General features: G+C 33.3%; 1 protein-coding gene across 1 annotated transcript; it reads right to left on the bottom strand.

Moving 5' to 3' along the window:
* Positions 1–960: 960 nt before the first annotated feature.
* On the bottom strand, positions 961–24,902 carry LOC308628708 (centrosomal protein of 192 kDa-like; the record flags this gene model as incomplete). Its single annotated transcript, XM_081255963.1, is given in 4 exon segments — positions 961–2,732; positions 2,734–3,050; positions 3,052–4,005; positions 24,783–24,902. Coding segments are annotated over 4 exon segments (2,847 nt in total). The 3' UTR covers positions 961–1,276.
* Between the last annotated feature and the right edge of the window lies 1 nt (position 24,903).

Here is a 24,903-nt window from a genome sequence, read left to right as displayed (position 1 = left end):
GAGAATTTTAGCAGCTTTACTGAAGCATAATTTACATGCCATAAAATTTACCCATTGTATATGTAGAATGTAATTATTTTTAATAAATCTACAGAGCTTTGTGACAATCATCATAATGCAGTTTTTGAACATTATCACTTAAAAAGTTTCTTCATGCTCTCTTTCAGTCAATCCCCTCTTCCCTAAGAACAAGGCAACCCTTGATATGCTTTTAGTCTTCATAGATTTACCATTTTTACATATTTACCATAACAGTGTAATATATAGTCTTTTGTGTCTGGAGTTTTTAACTTCTGTGATGTGTTGAGCATCATATCTGTTTCATCATATATCAATAGTTTGCTTCTTTTAGTTAGTAGTATTCCATTTTATAGGTTTACCACATTTTGTTTATTCATTCACCGGTTGAACATTTTGATTCAGTTCTTGACTATTATGAACAAAGCTGCTTGGAACATTTGCAAAATGGCTTTTCTGTGGACATTATGTTTTCATCTTTTAGATAAATTCCTAGTTGGAAAATTTCCAAGTCACATATGAAGTTTAACTTTTTTTAAGACACCACTTTCCTAAGTAGCTATATCATTGTGGTAGGCAAAAGAATAGCAAGCCCCCAAAGATGGCCAGGTTCTACTCTCTGGAACCTGTGACTATGATATATCACATGGAAAAAGGGAATTAAAGTAGCAGGGGGAAAATAGCTGAGTTTATCCCAGTGGGCCCAATGTTAACACTAAGGGTCCTTCAAAATGGAAGAAGAGAGGCAGAGGCAGGAGGCAGAGAGATGGCAGCTTGAGGATTCAATACTTTTTTTGCTGGTTTGAGATATAGGGCTGGGGGGAGCTATGCACAAAGATTGAAGAGAGGCCTCTAGGAGATAAGGATGCCCACCCCAGCCGACAGTCAGCAAAAAACAAAAACCTCGGTACTACAATGGCATGGGACCGAATTCTGCCAACATTTTTTTTTCAATGGAAATTAAGTTTATTTCTGGATATACCAACTAAAATATACACCATATTTATTCAGAATATCATAATCAATGCAAAAATAGAACTCCCTTCTCCCCTGTAAAAGTTAAATACAATACTATAGGATAGTTACATGATTGTTTTAGTCAGGTCTTCAATATTAGCTTCTCAAAAGAACAAATCTATAGTTATAGACATCCAATTTATCATACAAAATATATACAAAGGCGTAACTGTAGTACAGAAAAAAATGAAGTCACCAAAATATAACTTATGTCATTTACTTTACACAAAGTGGACTCTATTTAACTTTTCTCAAGAGCTTCACCAATGAGTCGAATGGCGACACTCTTGCCTTCATCGGTTTGAACAACGAGCAAAGCTTTAAACTTGCCCACGGACCTGGGCTTGAACTGCACAGGCATGTTGATGTAGTGCTGGGCTCTCAAAGTATATTTTGAATGTTTGACGTAGAAAGGCTCTCTGGGACTTAAAAACTTGAGCAAGTGTGTAATAAAATAATTATTTCGCAAATTGACTTTCAACGTCCTTGACTCCCCAACTCTCGTTGGCAGAAACCGATACACATCTTCTGGGGCATAAACTCCATGGTGGGTGGGGTCAAGCTGCCTGCCAGGTAAGAGAGCAGATGCCTCTGATACAGGTTGTCTTCGGGGCTTAAGTAAATTATCTATTTTAATGAAGCTCTTTGTGGAAATGCGTGAATTTTCAAGCTCACGTTCTGCTTTGACACTGTGTCCAGAGAGCTGGAATCTCAAGGTGTGCTTCAGGTGAGGCTCTTTAAGAGGGTGACACTCAACATCCCAAAACTGGGCATAGTCCCCTCTATCTCTGGGCAAAAACGTGATAGAGACCTTCTGGACTCCATGGCTTTCCAGTACACCAGAAATAGGAGAACATCTGAATGCTGCATAGGTAGCTCTAAAAATATCTCCACTTTCATCAACTCCCTTGACGTAAGGTGGGGCTAAGGATGACAGGTGCCACCTCACTTCCATGTCACCGTGATTCTCAAGTTCCAGGTAACTTCCTGAAGTCTCACCAGGTTCTGTTGTAGGAAAAGTAACAGTCTTATTTCTTATCTCAACTCTTGTGGAAGGTGGTTTTGTCACTGGTTTTACCAGATGATTAACTGAAGGCTCTGTTTCTGGGGAAAGGATTCCAAACGGGCTGGAGGTCAAACAAGTGAAAAGTTCTTCTTGGGTCAAGTCTTCTCGAATTTGAACCTTCACAATTTTCTTCTGTCCATTGTCACAGTGTACATAGATCAAGCCACTCCACGGGAACATTGAATGTTTTGTGGATAAGGAGGAATTAGGACTCACAAGAATTTGTAGCTTGCTCTCTGGTGCGATAAACCCATGTTGTGGTGTCACTGTAAGACAATGTGCTGGCCAGTACAGCTCAAATTTCAGTAACCTAACAGAATTGTTTAAAATCTGGAAACGTTCAGTTTTTGCCATATCACAAGAAGGGGTGACTAAAATCAAACATTCAGGCTGGACAGCCCACACTTCTTCCGAGGCCGATTTATCTTGAGGTGGGCGAACAGCTTGTGAAAGAAGTGGAGACCCCTGAGGACCTTTCACTGGTAAAACATCCAAAGAAATGTTACCACCATGTGTCCCACAACTGCCAGATTCACTTTTAGATTCCAAGCTAGGTCTGGAAGAAGGTGGAAGAAACTCTCTGTTAGAAATAGAATCTCTAAATTCTCCAATTACTGAAAGTTTAATTTTACACGTTTCCATAAAAGAGCTGGACATCATTGGGCTGTTGGGGAAGGTCATATACTTCAGTTACAAGCAGCTCGTCCTGAAATGCTTCCACGAAGTCAATGTTCTGCAGCATGCTCTGGGTGGGAAGGACCTGCTTTCTCACCCTTGGTGTGTGCAGCATGGCTCTTCGGTACTGCTGTCTTGAAATTTCATCTCCACCAAAAAAGTATATAGTTGACAGTTCTGTGGTGTTTTTACAATTGTTTTCTCTGTCTGATGGATTATATATTATAGTAACATCTACTTGTGTTCTTTCCTTGAGCACAAATTTGTCTGGAAAAAATCCTTAATACTCGAGGATTCAGCAAAACTTTTTTCTGAGAATCCTTAAAACCTACAGCTTTAACAAAAGCTGCTCGAGAGCCAGTGTTACGAACAGAAAAAACAATTCTACTTTCTTTGCCAGGCACTAAGTCATTCACTGTTACCATGTAACTGTCAGATAACTTTTTAACAACTTCCAAAATCAGGTTACTTGTGCCTCCATATCCAGACAAAGGTATTGTGAACTTAAAGCCTGGTTGTGATCGAATTCCAAGTTGTTTAATTTCTAGTTTGGCCAACATACAAGATAATCGAGTAGGTGCAAATAACACAGAGATGTAAATGTCTTCTTTTGGACGTATCCTGATCTCACAGTTACTGGTCAATCGCTCTTCTGAACCAAAAGTGTGCTGAAACTGAAAGCAGTCCTGGTCTTGTCCTCTAACGAACAGTCGTAAATGTTGGGCTGAAGATGTAGAATTATTTCTTAAAGCTAGTTTCTGAAGCTGTGTCCTGCCCAGGGGGACACCTCCCCATGCCAGAAACTGCTTGTTGGATAAAATCGAAGGAATATCTGAGCAGCAAGATGCAGGCGTCAGAGGCTTGTTTCCTGAAGAAACTACTTCACCTTTTAACATCACTTCATACTGAGGGCCAAACGACTGCACAAATATTTTCAAGATCCTTTCCTCACAGGCTTTGGGATCCTTTGGAGAAAATGAAACTATAACTTTGTGCTCTTCTCCAGGTTTAAGGAATAGTTTCTCTGGATCCACTGAAAAGTGACTTCCTTGATCTGGGATCTTGATGTCCAAGTGGACATCAATATTCCCAGCATTTTTCAAAGTTCTGCCAACATTTGAATGAGCAGGGAAATTTATTCTCCCTAAGAGCTCATGAAAGAAACACAGCACTGCCAAATCCTTGGTCTTAGCCCAGTAAAACCCATATCGAACTTCTGACCTATAGAACTGTAAGATAATAAATGTATGTTAGGTTGATATGTCTTTGGTAATTTGTTACATTTGTAATAAACCAGTACAACCATTTTACATTCCCACCAACAATGTATGAAGGTTCTTGTGTCTCAACATCCTTGCCTACACTTGTTGTCTTTTTAATTATAACTACTCTAGTAGGCTTGTAGTGGTATGTTACTGTGTTTCTAATTTGCATTTTCCTAATGAATAATAACATTAAACATCTTTTTGTGTGCTTATTTGCCATTCGTATATCTTTGGTGATTTCCTTTGGTAAAACATCTATTTGAATTTGTTACCCATTTTTTAATTAGGTTGTCATCTTATTACAGAGTTTTAAGTGTTCTTTATATAACCTGGAAACAAGTCTAGCAAATAAATGAGTTAATTTTTCTATATAATGTGAGGTATTCAATTATCCCAGTACCACTTATTTTAAACAATTGCCTTGGAATCTTTGTCAAAAATCAATTGAAGATACAAAAACAGATTCATATCTGGACTCTCAGTTCTATTACATAGATTTATATAATCTGTATGACAACTCTTACAACAATACTGTGTTGTTCTTATTGCTGTAGCCTCATAGTATGTCTTCAAAATGATTAGTGTAGTCATATAATCTTTTTGTTTTCCAAAATTGTTTTGGTTATGCTATTTATTTTTACTTTTGTATGTATTTTAGGATTCACTTGTCAATTTATGAAAAAAGAACTATTTTGACAGAAATAGTTTTGAATCTGTATATTAACTTGGTGAGAATTGCCATTTTGAATCTTCTTGTCCCATGATCATGCAATGTCTCTCAATTTGTCTAGATCTTTAACTGTCTCAGCAATGTTTTGTAGTTTTTATTTTACAAGTTTGTACTGTTTTTATTAAATTTATTTTCAGTATTTTATTCTCTTTCATGCTATTGTATATGGAATTAGATGCTTAATTTTATTTTTTGATTATTTATTTCTAGATTATAGATATAATTCACTTTTTAAAAATAATGACATTTGTCTTAATTTCCTGGGACTGTTGGGATAAATAACAACAAGTTTGGTGGCTTAAAACAACAGAAATTAATTCACTCACAGTTTCAGATACCAGAATTCTGCAATCAAGGTGTTGTCAGATGGATGCCACAAATTTCTTGGTATTGCTTGGCTTATAGAAGTTATCACTATAATCATTGCCTCCATCTTCACCTTCTCCTCTGTATGTCTCTTCTCTTCTGTCCATCTAATCAGGTTTGTCCTCAAGTTCAGTCGATTTGTATGAATAAGCACTTGTCTTTTGTTGTTTTGTCTTTTGTTTATTTTCAGAGCTCTGAATTTGTTGTTTTTGACAATTGTGTCCAGTTTCATAATTACTTTATGGAGAGGTGATTTGCCAAACTGTTCATTTCACTGTAGCAGAAAATGCCCAACTTGTAATATTTTATATTTGAGTCTCATGCAAAGGTAGGTAAGTAGGAGAAAACAGAATAATTTTAAAAGTCAAAAACAAATGTCTCTTCATTTTTCTAAACGGTACTTTTCCTAAAAGACAGCCTGTAGTTGGAAAACTAGAAACTAATGTAATTAAATTTCAGTGTGATTATTAGCCATGTAATTTAGAAAAGTTTACTTAAATTCTCTAAGTTTCTTCCTCAATCAATGTAGAGTAGAAAGATAAAGATATTTATACACTAAGTTTGTTGAAGTATTTATTAAATAGCATACAAATGCACAGAGGTAATCAAAATATATGTGTGCATATATAAACACATATATGTAAATATATAGATATATAAAACATATACATGTATAATCATTTCTTTATATATATATATATATATAAGAAAAAAACTAAAACAAAAAATATCATAACAACAAAAATTCTTTACTCTTCATTTTTTTTCAAAAGAAAGACATATTAGCACCTCAGTGTCTTGATTTTATATTATTAAAATACTCTGTGTTCCTTTAAAGGAAAGCTTCATGAAAGTGAATATAGTAGTCATTAAGGCTGGTTACAAACATGTCCTCTTCTCTTTCTGACACATGTTGAAACTGTACTTCCCCAACCACCTTGATATGATTTGCTATCCCCATGACTTGCTTTGGGGAAGGAAACAAGAAGGAAATGAAATGTGATATTTTGAGACTAAAATTTTCAAAGCTAGACATGATCTGCTACATCCCAACTCCTCTGTCTTGCTGATCAAGAAATACAAGTCCAGCTGAAACAGACTCTTTTGCCAACCCACCATGGGCATGAGTTATGAGTGAGAAATAGGCTTTTATTTTTCAAAACCATTGTGATTTTGTGCATGCTAGTTAATGCAACACAGTTTAGCCTGATTTGACTAATAGAGTTTTTCGAAATATAAGATTTACTGGTTTATACCCTTTAATATAAGTAATACCCAGTAATATACTTTAAGAATTCACATACTTAGAATAGGGTTTTAACTAAAATCTTAAAGTCTGCAAAAGTTTTATAAATTTCTTTGGGGACCTCAGTTAAAGAGCTTATGTTACATTGCAGATGAATTCTGCAGTTATAAAATAATGGTAAACATAAACTGGTAGCTGAAAATATCCAAGCTAAAAGCCATTAAACTAGAATAAATACTTGATAATGAATATAGACTCAGATAAATGCATATATTTAATCAAACGTTTCTGAAGGTGCTTCCTCTAACTGTGAAATTCAGAAGCACAGAAATAAATGCAAGTAATTTGAGTGCTCTGCACTGGCATTTAAATACAAGAGAAGAAATGTTAATAGGATAAGTAACAGAAAGGATTAAGTGTCAAACACCAAAGAGGATTAGTTATTATCCTGCCTTTACAGGCACCCAAATTTCATGTGGCCTAGTAGATAGGAAATAGAAAGCCAATGCTACAAAATGGGACATTTTTCTTCTCTTTGCAATAAGCTTATACTAAAATCAGTTTTATTATGGTGCATAAGTAAACAATTAACACAATACTTAAGTGTTCCTATGAATAATCTAAATTATAGTACTTTTCAATGTATTTTAGGAAAATTTAAAATTTTCCCATTTAAGATTACATTAAATAAGCACATGAATTTGCAATTAAACAATATAGCTTCTACTTTTGAAACAAATCATTCATACCTATACACTGAGTTAAAGCTTTCTGCATTATTCAGAATAGTAACTGCAGAAATTTACTGTATTTTATTTCATTTACTGTATATAGTTAATTGCAATAAGATATAAAATATATACATGTATGTATGCATATATATCACATACATAAATAGATATATATGAATGTAAACAAACACATTCATTCATATACACACATGCAACATTTACATATCTCTGAAATTGAGACGTATCTTACACTAGTGGAAGACTTAAAGATTATTTGAGATAGTAATGAGAACCCTGGTTGTTGTATGAGAACCTTAAATTCTTCAGTAGATCAAAAATGTACCAGCATTAAAAATGTATAGAAAAGTCATCAGTGATTTAGACGGAAATGTTGGAGACAATTATGGAAAAGTCTTAGTAACTGCTGTATCATCAACCCTCTTGTCAACACAGTGACCAATGTTGTGTGTTGTGATTCAGTGACAATTCTGAACCAAAAATAAATTCAGAAAAATCACCTTTGGATACAGAGAAGATTTAGAAACATATGAACCAATTTACTTTGCTCATATTTTCTATTGTGTATACATATAAGAATGATACACAATTGAAAGAACTATCTCAGTAATTCTAAAAAGAACTCTTTTGACAAGAATACAATTGAAAAAAATATAAGTACATTGTTGTTTACATGTCAGCATTTTTTCTTTCTTAGTGTTCATAAAATAAGGTGCAGCTTATAGTTGATGACATCTGCAGTTCATGAAATATGGTAGTTTATTGACTGTGGTTTCTTACATTTTAACATGAAAGGCAAGTGCTCTTGGCATCTTTACTGGAAATGATATTCTAGTCGTTCAGGTCACTGAACGACTAGAATATAACATTCTATTCAACTCATATTCAGACCCCTTTCCAAGTAATTTCTAACTTTACATTATTTGTCTCCACATTACCTCATTTACTGAGGGTGAAAAAGGATAAAATACAATATTTGAAACTCAGACTAGTTTCCAATTATAGTAAGATGGCTAGAATTATTTACTTAGTTTAGTTATATTTTACTTATCAATATCAAACCCCTACCGACAAATACCAAAGACTTACTGAATTTTATTCACTCATTCCATCACTGAATGTTTATTTTCAGAGTTTCTAATATGTGCCAGAAATTGTTTTAAGTTAGGATTGCTATTTTACAATGATATTTTTGTGAAGTAGTATCAGTATGTTACTATTTGAAAAAAAAAAAGATTTTGATAAAGAAAATTTCAAGAAGGAAAACTGTTTATTTAATAGTATTATGCATGAAACACTCCAAAGATATACATTACTGAATTCTTTTCAGTGAGAGCAGAGACTATGCCTGTGCTAGTCAATGATATATGCCCAGCATCTGGCCCAGTTCTGACAATTACAGTGTATGTTATTAAATAATTGCTGAATAAATGTTATCTTTACCCCTAATACCAGTAACACTGGTCAACTTGGAAAAGTTCTAATGCTTAATCACAGTAAAAAAAATAAGGAAAAACAAAAGTGTATGAAAATGTTTTAAAATATACCAAGCTAGGAAATCACAGAGAGAGAGAGAGAAAGAGAGAGTGTGTGTGTATGTGTGTGTGTGTGTGTGTGTGCAGTTCAGGTATCCAATGGTGTCTAGTCATGCTGCTACAATTGGTACAAAAAGAAATACAGCTTGTTGCTTTTTCTTTTTTTAATATGAAAGTTAAACTGCCAAACAGAAATCAGCAGGTGATGTACTCAATAAATGCGCTGCATAAATGAAATTTAAGATGACTAATTCCAGTTACAAAAGGAAATATAGTGGAACTCTACATAGAATGACAAGTCCCGATTTACTTGGGTCATTTTCAGATTATGCCTGTTGTACCAGCATAATTATTAAAAAGTGTCCCCTTTCACTATCTAGAATGTCTTCATTTGTCTAAGAAGTTTAATGATCATCTGATCATCTGTTATTACTCATAACAACCCTTTTATTACAACTAGATATTTCATTCTACTTTTGATAACTAGAAATCTGTTTAGAAGGAATAAGTGGCATAGTTAGTTATTTATGATATAAAATCTCATAAACCTCTATATTTTTATCAGATGCTTTCTGGTATACAGAAAGTAAACACATTGAGTAGATAAATAAACTTGTATTTCTTCAGATGAAACTTGATTATAAAACTTCTTAGAGATTTAGTGAGAGCATTAATTTTATAGTACAGCTTCAGTTTTAACTTTCTTTGTGAAGACAAATATCTATGAGTACAAATAAGTAATAATTTGTATACACCAACACATGTACAGGAAGGAAAATATTATGAATAAGGGGTGTACAAGAATCATTGTCATATATCCATGGGCAGGTAAACACATAGTATAAAATAAAGGCATGCTTCTAAGTGCTAACAGAAAGAACTCCAGACTGCCTATGGAATAGTTTACAAGGGAATCTCACTAATTTAGATTTTTTACCACTAATTCAAAATTCAGACCATATCAGATAATTTTACTTTTTCCTAAGAATATCAGAGTTATTATTAGAATTTTATATTGTGAAACATATTTTACCCTCTCCCTAATGTGTCAAGATCTCCTAACAGAAAAATATATTTTTAAAAATTACCTTATTTTGAATTTTAAATACAAATGCATAAAATTGTCTTCCAGTTTCAGCTTCAACTTGTAAAGAACTTGGATGTTATCAATTCTCTTCTTAAAACAAGAAAACCCTGAATAAACTGAAAAGCAACACCTTTTCTTGCATCCATTAATACACTGAGATTTCAGAATAAACTGCCAGCCAGAAATGTACAGAAATGGCAAATCCAGAGAGTCATGGTCAAGATCTGCCATAATTAATAAGTTGGATTTTATTAAAATTTCTGCTTTTTGAAAGATGCTGTTAAGAGACTCAAAAGACAAGCTAAATAAAGACTGGGAGAAATTATTTGCAAAACACCTATGTGATAAAAATATGTATCCAAAATATACAACAGAAATTCAACAGAACAAAATCAAACAATACAATTACAAAATGGGCAAAAAATCTGAACAGACATCTCACTGAAGATTTACAGATGTTATATAATCATATGAAAAGAGCCTCAATATCATTTGTTATTAGATTTTGAAATTAACTGAAATTAAAACAGCAACGAGAATTAACTTACACCTGTTAGAATGGCAGAAACACAAAAGATGGCAATATCTACTACTCCTGAGTATGAGCAACAGATACTCTTAGTAACTGCTGGTAGGGATGTGAAATGATACAGCCACTTTGGAAGACAATTTTGCAATTTCTTACTAAACTAAACATAGTCTTACCAAAATATCTAGCAACTGTGATCCTAGTTTTTACTCATATTTTTGAAAACTTATGTCCACACAAAAACCTGCACATAAATTTTGAAAACAGTGTTATTCATAATCACCAAAAACTGAAACAACCATGATGTCTGCCAATTGGTGAATGGATAAACAAACTGTGGTACATACATACAATGGTATATTATTCAGCAACAACAACAAAAACTTGAGCTATTAAACCATGAAAAGACGTGATGAATCTTAAATGCAAATAACTAAGAGAAAACTAAGAGAAAGAAACCAGTCTGAAATGCTACATACTTTCTGACTCCATACATATAATATTCTGGAAAACGCAAACTATAGAGATGGTGTGCAGATCAGAGGTGATGGAAGTTTAGAGCAGAGGATGGAGTAGATTGAATAAATGAAGCACAGGCTGTTTCCAAGGTGTTGCAACTGTTCTGTAGGATACTAGAGCAGTGTATACAAGGTATTAAATATTTGTCAAAATCCACAGAACTTCACAGCACAAAAATTAAATCTTAATGTATGCAAATGAAAACAAACAAGAAGTCAAAGAATCCCAGTTTAGAAGGGAGATGTGACAAAAGAAACCACATGTATTAAAAAAGCAATGAAACCCCCTCACTGAAGGGGATGAGGCTGGTGGAACGTGCTGATATAAGTAAATTTGGAAATGAGTGGAGTGTGTAAGACTAAAAGCTAGTAGAACTGTAAATAATCACTGCACTTAGTTGATAAATTTGTTTCCCAAGAAGACAGTGGTTAACATTTCTGATACTGTTATAAGTGTATATTGAAACTGAAAAAGTAAGTAAATGTTCGGTGACTAATGGGAGCCAGATTTCTCTCTATTGTAGGGGGAGGTTAAAGATAGGCAAGAAAGGGCTTCCCTGGTGGTCAGTGCTTAAGGCTCTGTCCATCACTGGATGAATGGATAAACAAGGTGTGGCCCAAATATACAATGGAATATTACTCAGCCATAAAAAGGAATGAAACTGAGTTATTTGTAGTGAGGTGGATGGACCTAGAGTCTGTCATACACAGTGAAGTAAGTCAGAAAGAGAAAGACAAATACCACATGCTAACACATATATGTGGAATCTAAGAAAAAAAATGGTCATGAAGAAACTAGGGGCAGGACTGGAATAAAGACACAGACCTACTAGAGAATGGACTTGAGGATATGGGGAGGGGGAAGGGTAAGCTGTGACAAAGTGAGAGAGTGGCATGGACATATATACACTACCAAACGTAAAATAGATAGCTAGTGGGAAACAGCCGTATAGCATATGGAGATCAGCTCAGTGCTTTGTGACCACCTAGAGGGGTGGGATAGGGAGGGTGGGAGGGAGGGAGACGCAAGAGGGAAGAGATATGGGAACATATGTATATGTATAACTGATTCACTTTGTTATAAAGCAGAAACTAACACACCATTGTAAAGCAATTATACTCCAATAAAGATGTTAAAAAAATTAAAAAAAGACTCTATGTTTCCCCTGCAGGGGGCATGGGTTCGATCCCTGGTCAAGGGAAATAAAATCCTGCATGCCACCTAGCAAAAAAAGAAAAAAAATATATATATAGGCAAGAAATAGGAGGTTAGAATAAATACATGTTGTAATATTAGGATTAGAATTGGTGACGGGAGTATGATTGGTAATATTAGGATTAGAGTTGGAGACGACTATGAACTCATGTTTAGATTAATACACATACAGTTTGCATATATATATGTGATAGGGCTTAGAATAAATTATACCCCAGTAGCAATGAGTACAGCTAGCATCCAGAACTTGGTTTTTAATACTATTATCTAACAAAAGAAACCAAAATTCCTTGAAGAATTAGCTGAATGCAGGAATGAGTCAAGAACTATACAACAGGAGATGGCAGCATCTTGTAGTGGCAGAAATAAAGCTAACCTCCCCCAAAATTTCCACACCCACCACTGATACAATATGTCAAAGGGATGCATGAGCCCAATGAAAGTTATTCCAACAGCTAAAATGAACAATTTCAACAAGAAAGCAAATAAAGAAGTATCAGATTATAACCCAAAGAATAAAAATTCTTGAAACTATACTGACATAAACACATTATTGGATAAATAAATGAGTGAGAATAGACAAATCTCTTGTGTAGAAGAATACCAAAGAATTTCTGTACATATACTATTCTTAAAGAAGTGGAACATAATTCTCCACTCCCTAAATGTGGTCTACACATAGTTGCTTTCTTCCAAAGAATACAGTGTGGAAAGTGAGGAAAAAAAAGAAAAAAATAGTAATTTTACATTGGAGAAACCTGACAAATGCTAGCTCAAGCCAGGGGCATCAATGTTAACAATAAGTCATGTTAATTGTGTGTACCTTTTATATATGATGAGAATGACCTCTGTGATCTTCCTCTTAAAAAATACATTATCCCAGTGTAATCTTAATTAAAACATGATTACACATAAATCCCAACTGAAGGACATTCTAAAAAATACCTAACCAGTAATCCTCAAAAATGTCAATGTAACCAAGAACAAGGAAAATCTGAGAAAATGTCACAGTCATGAGGAATGATTAAAGAGAAATAATGGCTAAATATAATGAAATATCTCTAATGATACTGTGGGACAGAAGAGAGACATTAGGGAAAAACTGGGGAAATCTGAACAAAGTATGAGCTTTTTATTAATAAATATCAATATTGATTCATTGTGACAAATGTTAATCCCTTTTTTTAAAAATTCCCTTCTCTTTCCTTTCTTCTCCCCTTCTTCCTTTCACCTCCCTTTTCTCCCTCCCTTCCTTCTTTCCTTCCTTTTTCTTTTCTTCTCCCTCTCTTCCCTTTCTCCCTTCCTTTTGACTCATTTAAATTATTGGAAAAAGCTTGATGTAGCTGAGACTATTTCTTGTTTAACTACCTGGAAGGAAGTGATTTTAAAACTATCTGCACAGTATTATAGAATTGAAAACTGGTGGGAAAACTGTTAGTTTGCAAGTAGGGTAAAGCTTCAGAAATTTCATAGGTCTTGATGCACATGTTAGCCCATCATATTTTTCCAGAGAACCCAACTTTTTCCTAAGTCTCCATCCAGCCAAACTCCCAGCTGAATGCAGCTGCATGAGTAACCTCAGCTATAGCCCAGGGAACAAAGAATTCTCCAGCTGAGTGAAGTTACCTACATGAGCCAGATAAATAATAAATTGTTGTTTTCAGTTACTGAGTTTTAGAGTGGTTTATTATAGAGCAATAGAAACCAAAACAGTAACAAAACTTAGAACTTCTAAGTCAATACAAATATTAATGGCAATATATAAATAAGAGACATGAGCAAAGTATTCATATAAGAGGATTTCTGCCAGAGGATAAACATGGAAATATGCCTAAATTTATGACTAATTAGAGGTTAAAAATAAAGTTTACAATATTTAATACATTTCAGATTCTAAGTGTTTGTGAGTATGAAGCAACACAATAGAAAAATGTTCAGTGTTTGTAATAGAAAAATTTAAAACAATCTGAACTCCTTAAACAAGAAAGTATATAAAAGAAAATGTCAAACGTTCAGAGAAGTGAAATCAAATCAACTAGAGCTACATGTATCAACCTCATGAAATTGTGGAAACATAATGTAAGGTGAAAATAGCGAGTATTAAAAAGATATTTATATAATATAGTACCATTTAACTATAATTTTTGAATAATGCAAAGAACTACATATATTTAATGAGAATGCGTAGGGTGTAATATGGTGAAAACATACACAAAAATGATAATCCTTGGTGAAGAGGAAAAAGTAGATTGAAGAAGTCCTCCAAGACCAGCTGCAACATTTGTAAATATATTTTTCCTGAGAAATTATGAAGCAAATATGATAATGTTTAATTTCATAGAGTTATTCGTATAAAAATACCAACAGAATATTCATGTTTTCTCCCCTCCCAAAGAACTACTGATTTGCATGTACAAGTATTTTTTGGTATCTTCCTGAGAGTTTTGTCCTTAGCCTGAAATGCCCTTATAATTGGATAGAGTATGTGTAAAGTTTAACATCTCTCTGGACTGATTTAGGATGCCAGCTTACTTATGGAAAGTTTCTAATTCAAAAGCATCAATTTTCTTTACCTTCTCTTGAGCATGAATTAATTGGAGTATTTGGTTGCATGTGTATTTTCTCCCTAGCCTTTCTTCTTCATTAAAATGATTTCAAACTAATTGGAAGATTTTTGTTTTATTTCCATCCTTCCGATCCAGGCATTTGGTGGCAAGAGTGACAGAATTAGCCTCAGAAAGATCTTCTGATTCATATTCTGAGAACACATCACAACTCCACAATGCCCCTCATGAAATACTTATTCTCTCATTCTTTCTTTGACTTTCTCAAGGGTTCCCATGATCTAAGCATCAACCTATTAACTAAGACTGACTTAAATGAATAGAATAAAAACTCCTCAATAGCATAACACTATCATGTAAAGCTACAAACCATATTTCTCACAGTTCAAGCAAAAATTGTTTCATAACTGTCTAAGTCACTTTTACAAAAATCTCAAATTCTGAAGAAAAAATATATACTGAATATTCATATCTTACAATTTGCTTCACTCAAGCTAAGCCTCATTTTTTCATCTATTGCTCCATTCTCAAAAATTGCTACCCATCTCTGTGGATGTAATTTCTTTCTGTATTCAGCTAGTTAGTCTCCACACATCCTGTATTATTATTCCTAACAACTTGGGCAATTTCTGTCACTAGCCTTATATTCTCAAATCCTGCCAGACTAGCCCATTAAGTAAACAGGAAAACAGCATTACTTCTTTTGTCATGAATAAGGAAAACTGGATATTTGCTGTGTCCTAGCTAAGCACTTTTGTGGTCCTGGTAATGTCATTAAGCCTTCTGGGGCTTCAGTTTCCTCATTTGTAAAATAAACAAATTAAATTCAGTGGTACTTAAAATTCTTTCCAGTTCCACACTTCTGCAACTTGGCTTCAAATATCACTTCAAAATAAAATTTATAAATTAGATTTATTGCCATTGTTTTCTTCTTTCAAAACAAGAAATTCACAGGAAAGGATAAGTACAGTATATTTATCTGTATTTATTTATTTATCCGAGGTCTATTTTCTAAACAACCGTTCCTTGTAAAAATCTGTAGGGCTTTATCCTTTCTGAAGCAAGATTATTTTGGCATTTTTAGGTTTATTTCCTGAGGAGGAAAATAAAACCCTTATTGAAAGTTATCTTAAAACTATAATCTCTCCTAGGACATATCACTTCCCATTTGTCATTTTTTTTCCCAGCAAAATGGATTAATTGATTTATTTTCCTGATTCAGACTCCTTTTTTTTTCTTTTTTGCAAGTTTTTGAGTCTGATAATTATGACTCTTCTCATCAGTGGTTCTGAACATCAGGTTTGAAGTTTATACATTTGTGTATGTTTTTTGAATTCCAGTTTTATTTCTGCATTGTGCAAAGAAATAAGTTGGTTTGATAAGGCTCAATTGCTTTGTAAAACAAAGTAATTATCTAACAACTAAGAGATACCACCACACTAAGAATTCTAGATAATTTACTTTTAAGTATGTTTTAAAGGAAACTGTAAAACTCAAAAAGAAATTGTCACAGACTGGAGAAGAGTATAGAGATGCCATGATGAAATGCAATTTTGTGGCATGCTGGATTGAATCCTGGAATAGAAACCACCTTAGTGACAAAACTACTGAAGCCTAGATGAAATCTAGCTTCTAGTTAATGGTAATACACTAATGTTAGTTGCTTAGTTAGGACAAGTTTACCATAGTTATATAAGATGATAACATTTGGGGAAATAGTGCAAGAATATGAGGAGTACTTGTGCCATTTTTACAATTTTTGTGAATCAAAAAAGATTTCATGATAAAAGTTCATTTTTAAATTATTGTACAAATAATTGACCATTTTCATGGCATTTTGGAATGGTTTTCTATGGCTAGGAAATCTGTGCAATGACTAGACTCTCTTGGCTTTAAATACTTATCAAATTTACTATCAGTACTAAATTTTCCCCAAATATTATAATGGGATAAAAGGGAGAATATTTCCACAGAAAAGCATCAACCACACAATTCGTTTTATTCCAATCTGAATAAGGAAGAATTCTAAGAAAAAACAAATTCATCCTCTATTTTAAGTATATTCAACAATTGCTTTAGACAAAACTAGTCCCTTTAAATCTTAAAAAGCAAACCCATATTCTAATATAAATAATTTTTATTTACTTAAAAAATCAAATATATTAGTACAGAAATAAAATTCAACTGTGAAAAACTTTCTAATATTTTCTTAAGTTTTGCAAAGTAGTGATGAAATAAATGGACAAACTTGTCAAAATTGATCAAACTACATTAGGTTTTTAATATTATCTAAGAGGTGGACAAACCTGTCAAAGTTAACTAAACTAATCTATATTATTTAAAAAATAATCCAAGTAGAGAGTCTATCAAATTGAATATATGGTATTAATATTTTAATGATATAGAATGCTGTAACTACACAAGTTTTTTAAAAATATATGTTTTACTCAGGATTTTTGGGTGGCATTTTTGGTAGTTTTTTTAACCTAGTAGAAAAGCACCAACCAGTGTAGTGATGATTATCTGTTCTGTTAAATACTCAACCAAATTATGTTATCAATTCCTAACTTAATGGTGTAAAGAAAATAATCCAAATATCACTGAGAAATCAATTGTTATCTTTGCAATGTCAAATACTTACAGTTGGATAAAAGTACAGATGTTTTAAACATGTCTCAACTTATGGCATTTGCTAGATTCTACTTCTATAAAGAAATATATAAAATGCCACTTTGGGTGTGTGTGTGTGTGAAATACCAAAATAATCATGTATCAAAAATATTCTCAGTAATACCTTTTTTCTAATAAAAATTGTACAAGTCTAACTTTGTAACCATTGAGGAGGCAATACCTTTGACTGGGTACCAAAGAGCAGAAAAAAATCAGTGGTAAGTTCATATATATATATATATATATATATATATATATATATATATATATATATATATATATATATATATGGTACTATATTGTGAGTAGCATTCGTAACACATAGAAGTTCACTGGGTAGTTCTTAGTTAAGTTCTTAAAGTTGTCAAATTTAAAGTGGAGATTTTCTTTTACAAAATATGTGTTGGAAATTTGCTGATTTTAATAAGTACTATTACTAGATACTGCTTAGCTGATAGTTACAAAAAAATACTATCTATTCCTTTGAAGTGAAGATAAGGTTTTAAATAAGCCTCCTTTTGAAAGAAACACATGTCATGGAGACAATATTTTTGAAAACAAGTAATATTTGGAAATGTTTCTATAATTATATAATTTTCTTCCAGAAATGTTATCATCTGTAAAAACTTTTTTTGTCCATGTAAAACACTTAAAAAGAGATTTCTAACCTGTTTAAAAATCTTTCAAATTAAGAGTGTCATTGGGTTTTCAATGCACTTGATTAAAATATTAAAATGCAACAGAATCTAATTCTAGTTGACACTTGAACAATGCAGAAGTTGGGGCACCAAGCTTCTGTGCAGTAGAAAATCTGCATATAACTTCACAACCTGCCTTCCATATCTTTGATTCTGTACCCAGAGATTCTACCAACCTCAGATCATGGAGTATCACAGTACATACAAAGTGAAAAAAATCTGTGTATAGGTGGACAAGTGCAGTTCAAATCCATGTTGTTCAAGGTAAAATGTAGTGTGAAAAAATAATGGATGGACTTAGGGAACTTAGAAGGTACTAGCTGAATTTTAATTAAAATTTTCAAACAATTGAAATGTAGAATAAAGAAATTTGTGACAACAAAAGTACAAACAGATATAAATTGAACTACATCGAAATTTAAAAGCATGCCTCAAAGGGCACAGTGAACCTACAAAATGGGAGAACATATTTGCAAACCATATATCTGGTAAGTGGTTAATATCCAGAATTTATAAAGAACTCTTACATCTCAACAACAACAAAAAACTGACTAAAATAATGAGCAAAAGGATTGAATAAACATTTTTCCAAAGGAGATATGCAAATGAGCAACAAGCACATAAAAAGATGCTAACATCTCTAATCATTAAGGGAATAAAAATAAAAAGCAAAATGAGATGCCACCTTACAACAATTAGAATGACTATTTATCATTAAAAAAAAGTGTTAACAAGAATGGGGAGAATTAGGCATCTTTGAACACTGTTGGTTGGAATGTAAAATTGTCTAGCTGCTATGGAAAGCAGTATGGCAGTTACTCAAAAAATTAAAAATAGAATTACCATATGACCCAGCAGTTCTGCTTTTGGATATATACCCAAAAGGATTAAAAGCAAGGTCTCAAAAAGATATTTGTATACCCATGGTCGTAGTAGCAGTATTCACAATAACCAAAAGACTGGAGGCAAACCAACTGTCTGTCAATGGATGGATGGGTAAACAAAGCATGGTATATACATGAAATGGAATATTATTCAGCCTTAAAAGGATGAGAACTGTGACACATGCTATAACACGGATAAATCTTGAGGACATATGCTTAGTGAAATAAACTGGTTGCAAGAAGAAAAAATACTTACATGAGGTACCTAGATCAGTCAAATCACAGAGACACAAAATAAAATGGTGGTTGCCATGGGCTTGGGGAAGGGGAAATTGGAAGTTGCTTAATGGGTATATAGTTTCAGTTTTGCAAGATGAAAAAAGTTCTGTAGATTTGTTGCACAGCAATATGAAGGTACTTCACACATTTAAAACTGGTCAAGGTGGTCAATTTTATGTTATGTTCACACAACTAAATAATACTTTTATAATATTTACAATTTAAATATTTTAATATTAAAATGTGTGTTTATATAATCAAAAAGAATTAGTTTGTAATTCTTCCATCAGAAATATGTAATGTTGTGAGGTGTCTTTTTCAGCTATGATAACAAGTATCATCAAATACAGAAGAAAACAAAATTTGTTTAGAATTCTGAATTGCCTTTTGCATGTTTTTTGTTTTGTTTTGTTTTTGTTTTTTGTTTTTTTTTTTTTTTTGCGGTATGCAGGCCTCTCGTTGTGGCCTCTCCAGTTGTGGAGAACAAGCTCCAGACACGTAGGCTCAGCGGCCATGGCTCACGGGCCTAGCCGCTCCACAGCTTGTGGGATCTTCCCGGACCGGGGCACGAACCCGTGTCCCCTGCATTGGCAGGCGGACTCTCAACCACTGTGCCACCACTGAAGCCCGCATGTTTTTTTAAATTGAAGTATAGTTGATTTACACTATTCTATTAATTTCAGGAATACAAAATAGTGAGTGATACAATATTTTTACAGTTCATACTCTATTTAAAGTTATTATAAAATATTGGCTATATTGCCTGTGCTGTAAAATATTTCCTCGTAATGGCTGTATGTTCATTGAAAATTTTTAAAAATAATGAAGCAACCACATTCATCATTAATACATTATTAATGGTACCTTTTAGTGAAAATATTCAGTGTTATTGATAAATACAATAAAATAATTGTAATTTAACTATATCTCACCTTTTAAATTCATATTTTTATAGTATACATAATTAGCACATTTATATGCTAATATATATGAATATGTATAATACATAGATCACATTATAAATAAATATGCATCTATTGAAGTTCTACTCAAAATACTATGGAGGCAAATATCAAAATTCTATTATCTAGATTCCATTATCTAGAACACATAAAATAATTCCAAACTGTAGTTTGCCACACAGGCACTCATATCTTGCATATAAAAATTCAAAAAGTGATTGTTTTGAGATACCTAGAATGGATGTGAGATTTGGCTGTATATTTAGAACTCTTGGTGAGTGAGCTATTTACTTTAGCTGACATTCAACTGTCATAACATGAAGCTATGAGTCATTTCTGCTAAATTTCTTTCACTTTTACTCTTCAAGTATGTAAAAATTACACAGGTCAGGTTAATAGTTTCATATTAAAATTATAACTAATGATATCAGTTGGCCCCAAATCTTACCCAATAATTAGACTAAATATTTTTAACCCTTCATTCTTCCATTCTCTGAGAAGATTATTTTATACCTTCTCCTCACTTTTAAAACCCCTGATGTTTCCTCTCATTATGGTGCTCAGGAAATCTTTCTCTTTCCCTGAGAAAATACAACCAATCAAGAGAGAATTTATACACGCCCCCATCATCACCAAATGTACCAGCATAACTGTACCTGGACTTAATTTTTCTACCTTTCCTTCTAACACTATGAAATATATATATATATATATATATATATATATATATATATATATATATATATATATATATATATATATATATGTTCGTCTAGAAAGACCAACTCCTCTCTTGCACTAGATCCCTAATATTGTCCCTAGAATACGATTCTAGCAATTCTCATTTCTCTGATATATGATTATTTTTCCCTTGTCTGTTGGATCAATCCCATCAACAAACACACACATATCCTACAAACAAACAAAAATTCCCTCTCTGTATTCACATTCCTCTCCATAAAACGTCACTCTATAACACGAGTGTTTATACATGCTATCTCCTACCCTGCTCATTTATTGTTTTTTGAACCCACTGTAATTAGACTTTCTCCCCTAGAACTCTAGTAAAATAGCTCTGGTCAAAATCATCAACAACCTCCCCATTGTTAAATGAGCAGTTTTCAGTTCTCATCTTCACACAGCCAAGAGTATTGGATCACTTCTTTCTTGAAACATTTTCTTTGTTGGGCTTCAAGGAAATCATATTCTCCTAAATTTTTCTCCTTATTACCTTTGCTAACTCTTCTGTTTTTTTTTTTCCTGACCCCAATTTTCACTCAGTCCTTTGATAATTTCATCTAATCTTATTATGTTACATTCTATTTATACAATGATAATTCCCAAATTTGCATCTCCAGCACAGACATGCTACTAAAATTCAGATTTCTATATTCAATTGCTTCCTCAACATCTTCACTTGCATAGCTCATAGGCAGCTCAAACTTTCATTTCCAAAATCAAATACTAATTCTCTGAAGTATTATTTTTCTCGATAAGTATCTTCACCATCTTTGGGGGTACTCTTTGTTTCTCTTTTTTTTTTGTTTCTCTCACCACATCCAATCTGCTAGAAAAGACTTTTGGTTCTACCATGAAAATATATGAGTCTGTCTACTTCTTGTTTCAAGTGTAAGGATTAACACGTAAATAATCAAGTTATATTCTAAGGTAGCTTTTATTTGTTGCCTGGTAGTTTGCAGTTGGCTCAGAACTGATTTACCACTATTGCCTTTTATCCGTCCTCTACAGTCAATTCACCACACAGCAATCAGCAGGTTCTTTTAAAATGTTATACCATGCTAGTCACTTATTTGGAATCTCCTGGTATGTTGCTATATCATACAGATTAAAAAAAACAAAGTCCCTAGTATGTACTTCCAGCCCTTACCTCCTCTCCCTGCCCCCATGGATCTGACATCATCTCCCACAAATCCCTTACTTTCTTCTTGTCAGCCACAGTGGCATCTTTGCTGGGTTTTGTCTGGAATCTTCCCCCTGAGCTCCTTGGCTTATTTTCTCACCTCATTCAGATCTGTGCTCAAACATCATTTTATAAATAGTGCCTTCCCTTACCACTGTTCCTAAACTAGTATCCTCATATGCATCTCTCCCTCTGTTTCCCTCTTTCTCCCCCCTATTCTTTTTCTCCTTAGAACTTATTTCTACTTGACTCTTCTCTATTTTATCTTTTTTCCTGTCTTTCCCTCAAAATTATGTTTTATCAGGGTAGATATTTTTATTTATCAGGGTAGATGTTCAGGTTCACTGCTGTATTCTTTGTGCCCAGCACAGTTTTTTATGCACAGTAGTTATCCAATAAACATTTGTCAAATAAATTGAGAAAAGTATTGAAACTGATGATATGTGTTCTACTTCTTAATGTACTGAAATACATTACTCTTTTTTTTTCTTTAGTAGTGTCTTGTCAAATAAGAAATTGTACATTATCGCTTGCCTTGTTTAGTATAAAGAAGTTGGATCAATAGGGAGTAGTGAGGGCTTCTTTAATTTATAAAATTCTCTATAACTAAAAAATTTAAATTGCCAGCTGGGCTGATCATTGGAGAATAATAATGCCAGAGAGCTAGGCATTATTACTATTTTTTTGTTATTAAGAATTATTTTCAAATGTAAAGATGAGCAAACTTTGTAATTGTAGTAACAATATTCATAAATGTGAAATTACAATGCTCAAAAATATATGTGTATTTTAATTTCAGGCCGCTTTTATTTCATACTATACATACTATAACATAAAAGCTGTTTCCAGTCAGATGATGTCAGAAGGCTATAGATGTTGAAAAAAGAACAGAAAATACAAAATCTCTTTTGCAGACCCTTTTGTTATTAGTTGAAGATATTAGATAACCATAGCTATAGCTATGACTAAGGTACATGACACATTAAAAAACAAAAAATCCTGGTTCTACCATACTTACTGCTATAGTAGGTACTGGCACTACCATAGCACTAACTAAATTTTCACAAACCGAGATATGTGACTTCCATGTAAGAGAAGTATGAATAGCAGATGGTTGTGAGGGAGCAAATTTTGGATAATTTGTAAGAGGAAATTTTTCTATGACTTTCTAATTAAAGTTTTTGTCTGGATTGAATTGTAAAGTCATACCATGTTTTTATGCAACTTGCTTTATTAGCATAATACACAGATGACATTTTCAAAGATTATATATACAGGATAAGAATAAGTATTTCTAAAGCACACATAACTGAATAGTGAGACTTGGTAACCATGAAGTCACTGGAGTTCAAATTTCTTGAATGTAAGTGTCCTTATACTAAAAGAAATAATCCCTTCGACTTGGAATACAGGCAATGCAGTGTCAAATCCTGGCTCTGCCACTACCTAAATGACTTACTTTGGCCAAGTTACTTAACCTTCTGAGTTTTGGTTTTGTAATTTAAAAATGAGGACAGGGCTTCCCTGGTGGCGCAGTGGTTGAGAGTCCGCCTGCCGATGCAGGGGACGCGGGTTCGTGCCCCGGTCTGGGAAGATCCCACGTGACGCAGAGCGGCTGGGCTTGTGAGCCATGGCCGCTGAGCCTGCGCGTCCGGAGCCTGTGCTCCGCAACGGGAGAGGCCACAGCAGTGAGAGGCCCGCGTAACGCAAAAATAAATAAATAAATAAATAAATAAATAAATAAAAATGGGGACAAAAATATCTATTTAAGTGAATTGTTCAGGTATTTAAATAAAAATGTGTTTAAAGTCTTAGCATACTGAGAAGCATATACAAAGTACACAATAAAATTTATCTATTTTCATCATAAATTAGGCAACAAATATATAGTTGAGGAAACAGATGCCTCCTAACTATCTAGATATATTCTCTTCACTTTTTATTTACTTTTTTTGTTTGTTCACCAAAATTGTATTAAAAGCATATGTGAATATGATTTAGGCACTTATTTAATACAATTTTATTCTCTAAATTTTCCACATCTCCATCAATCCCACGATCATTTTCTGTCCATAGCTTTGATTTCCTGGTGCTCTGTCCCTTGCCCAGAAAGCCTGCCCTTCTGAATGCCCAACTACCCAGATCTTGGCTGTGTTGGAAGGTATATGTTGAGTCTCAATTTGCCCAATTATCTTTCTCTGATGGTTGAGTTTCTCTTCTCTCCCTACTCTTAGGTATTTATTCTTAGTCCTAAAAAGGTCAGCACTTTGTTTTTTCTTTCTCTTTTAAAATCATAGTGGGGAACGTACAAGATTTATGGTTGTAATATATGGATTCAATCTTATCACTTATTCATGTAAGGCAATCAAGATGAGGGTGGATTCTTTTGTACAAAACAGTCATAATATTAGCTCTCTAAATGCGTTTATGAGTACCGGTCAGTTAAAAATCACTGGTAAAAACAAATTGTATTGTTGCTATAACTGTATTGGTATTGTTTCTTGTAAACTTCAGTGAAAAAAATTTTAAAAATATAGAAATAAGGATAATAACTTTTTTCTCATTTTCTTATGCAGTGAAAAGTATTATTGCTATTTTGTTGCATATTATCTTCCTATATATAATATGTATATGAATGCACATGTATACTTTTAAAATAAAAAATAATATATCTAATGAACTGCTTTTTAAATAGTTAATGTTTGACTACTTCTTAATGTTAGTGGGAGATCTTTGTGGCTGTCCCCTCACCACTTCCAGTGCCACAGAACCCTACAAGTCTCAGACATGTGTGAGTGCATCTCCATTCATGTTGACCAGGCTGATGTCCTTATCAGCAGTGCCTTCTGGGAGCAGGCTGGTGTCCCCATCAGCAATGCCTTCTGAGAGTTCTACTGCCTGGAACATG

Source organism: Mesoplodon bidens, assembly GCF_964165515.1.
Source record: "Mesoplodon bidens genome assembly, chromosome: 1".
NCBI lineage: Eukaryota > Metazoa > Chordata > Mammalia > Artiodactyla > Ziphiidae > Mesoplodon > Mesoplodon bidens.
Note: the sequence above shows the minus strand (reverse complement) of the source record. Positions and strands in the feature narration are given on the sequence as shown.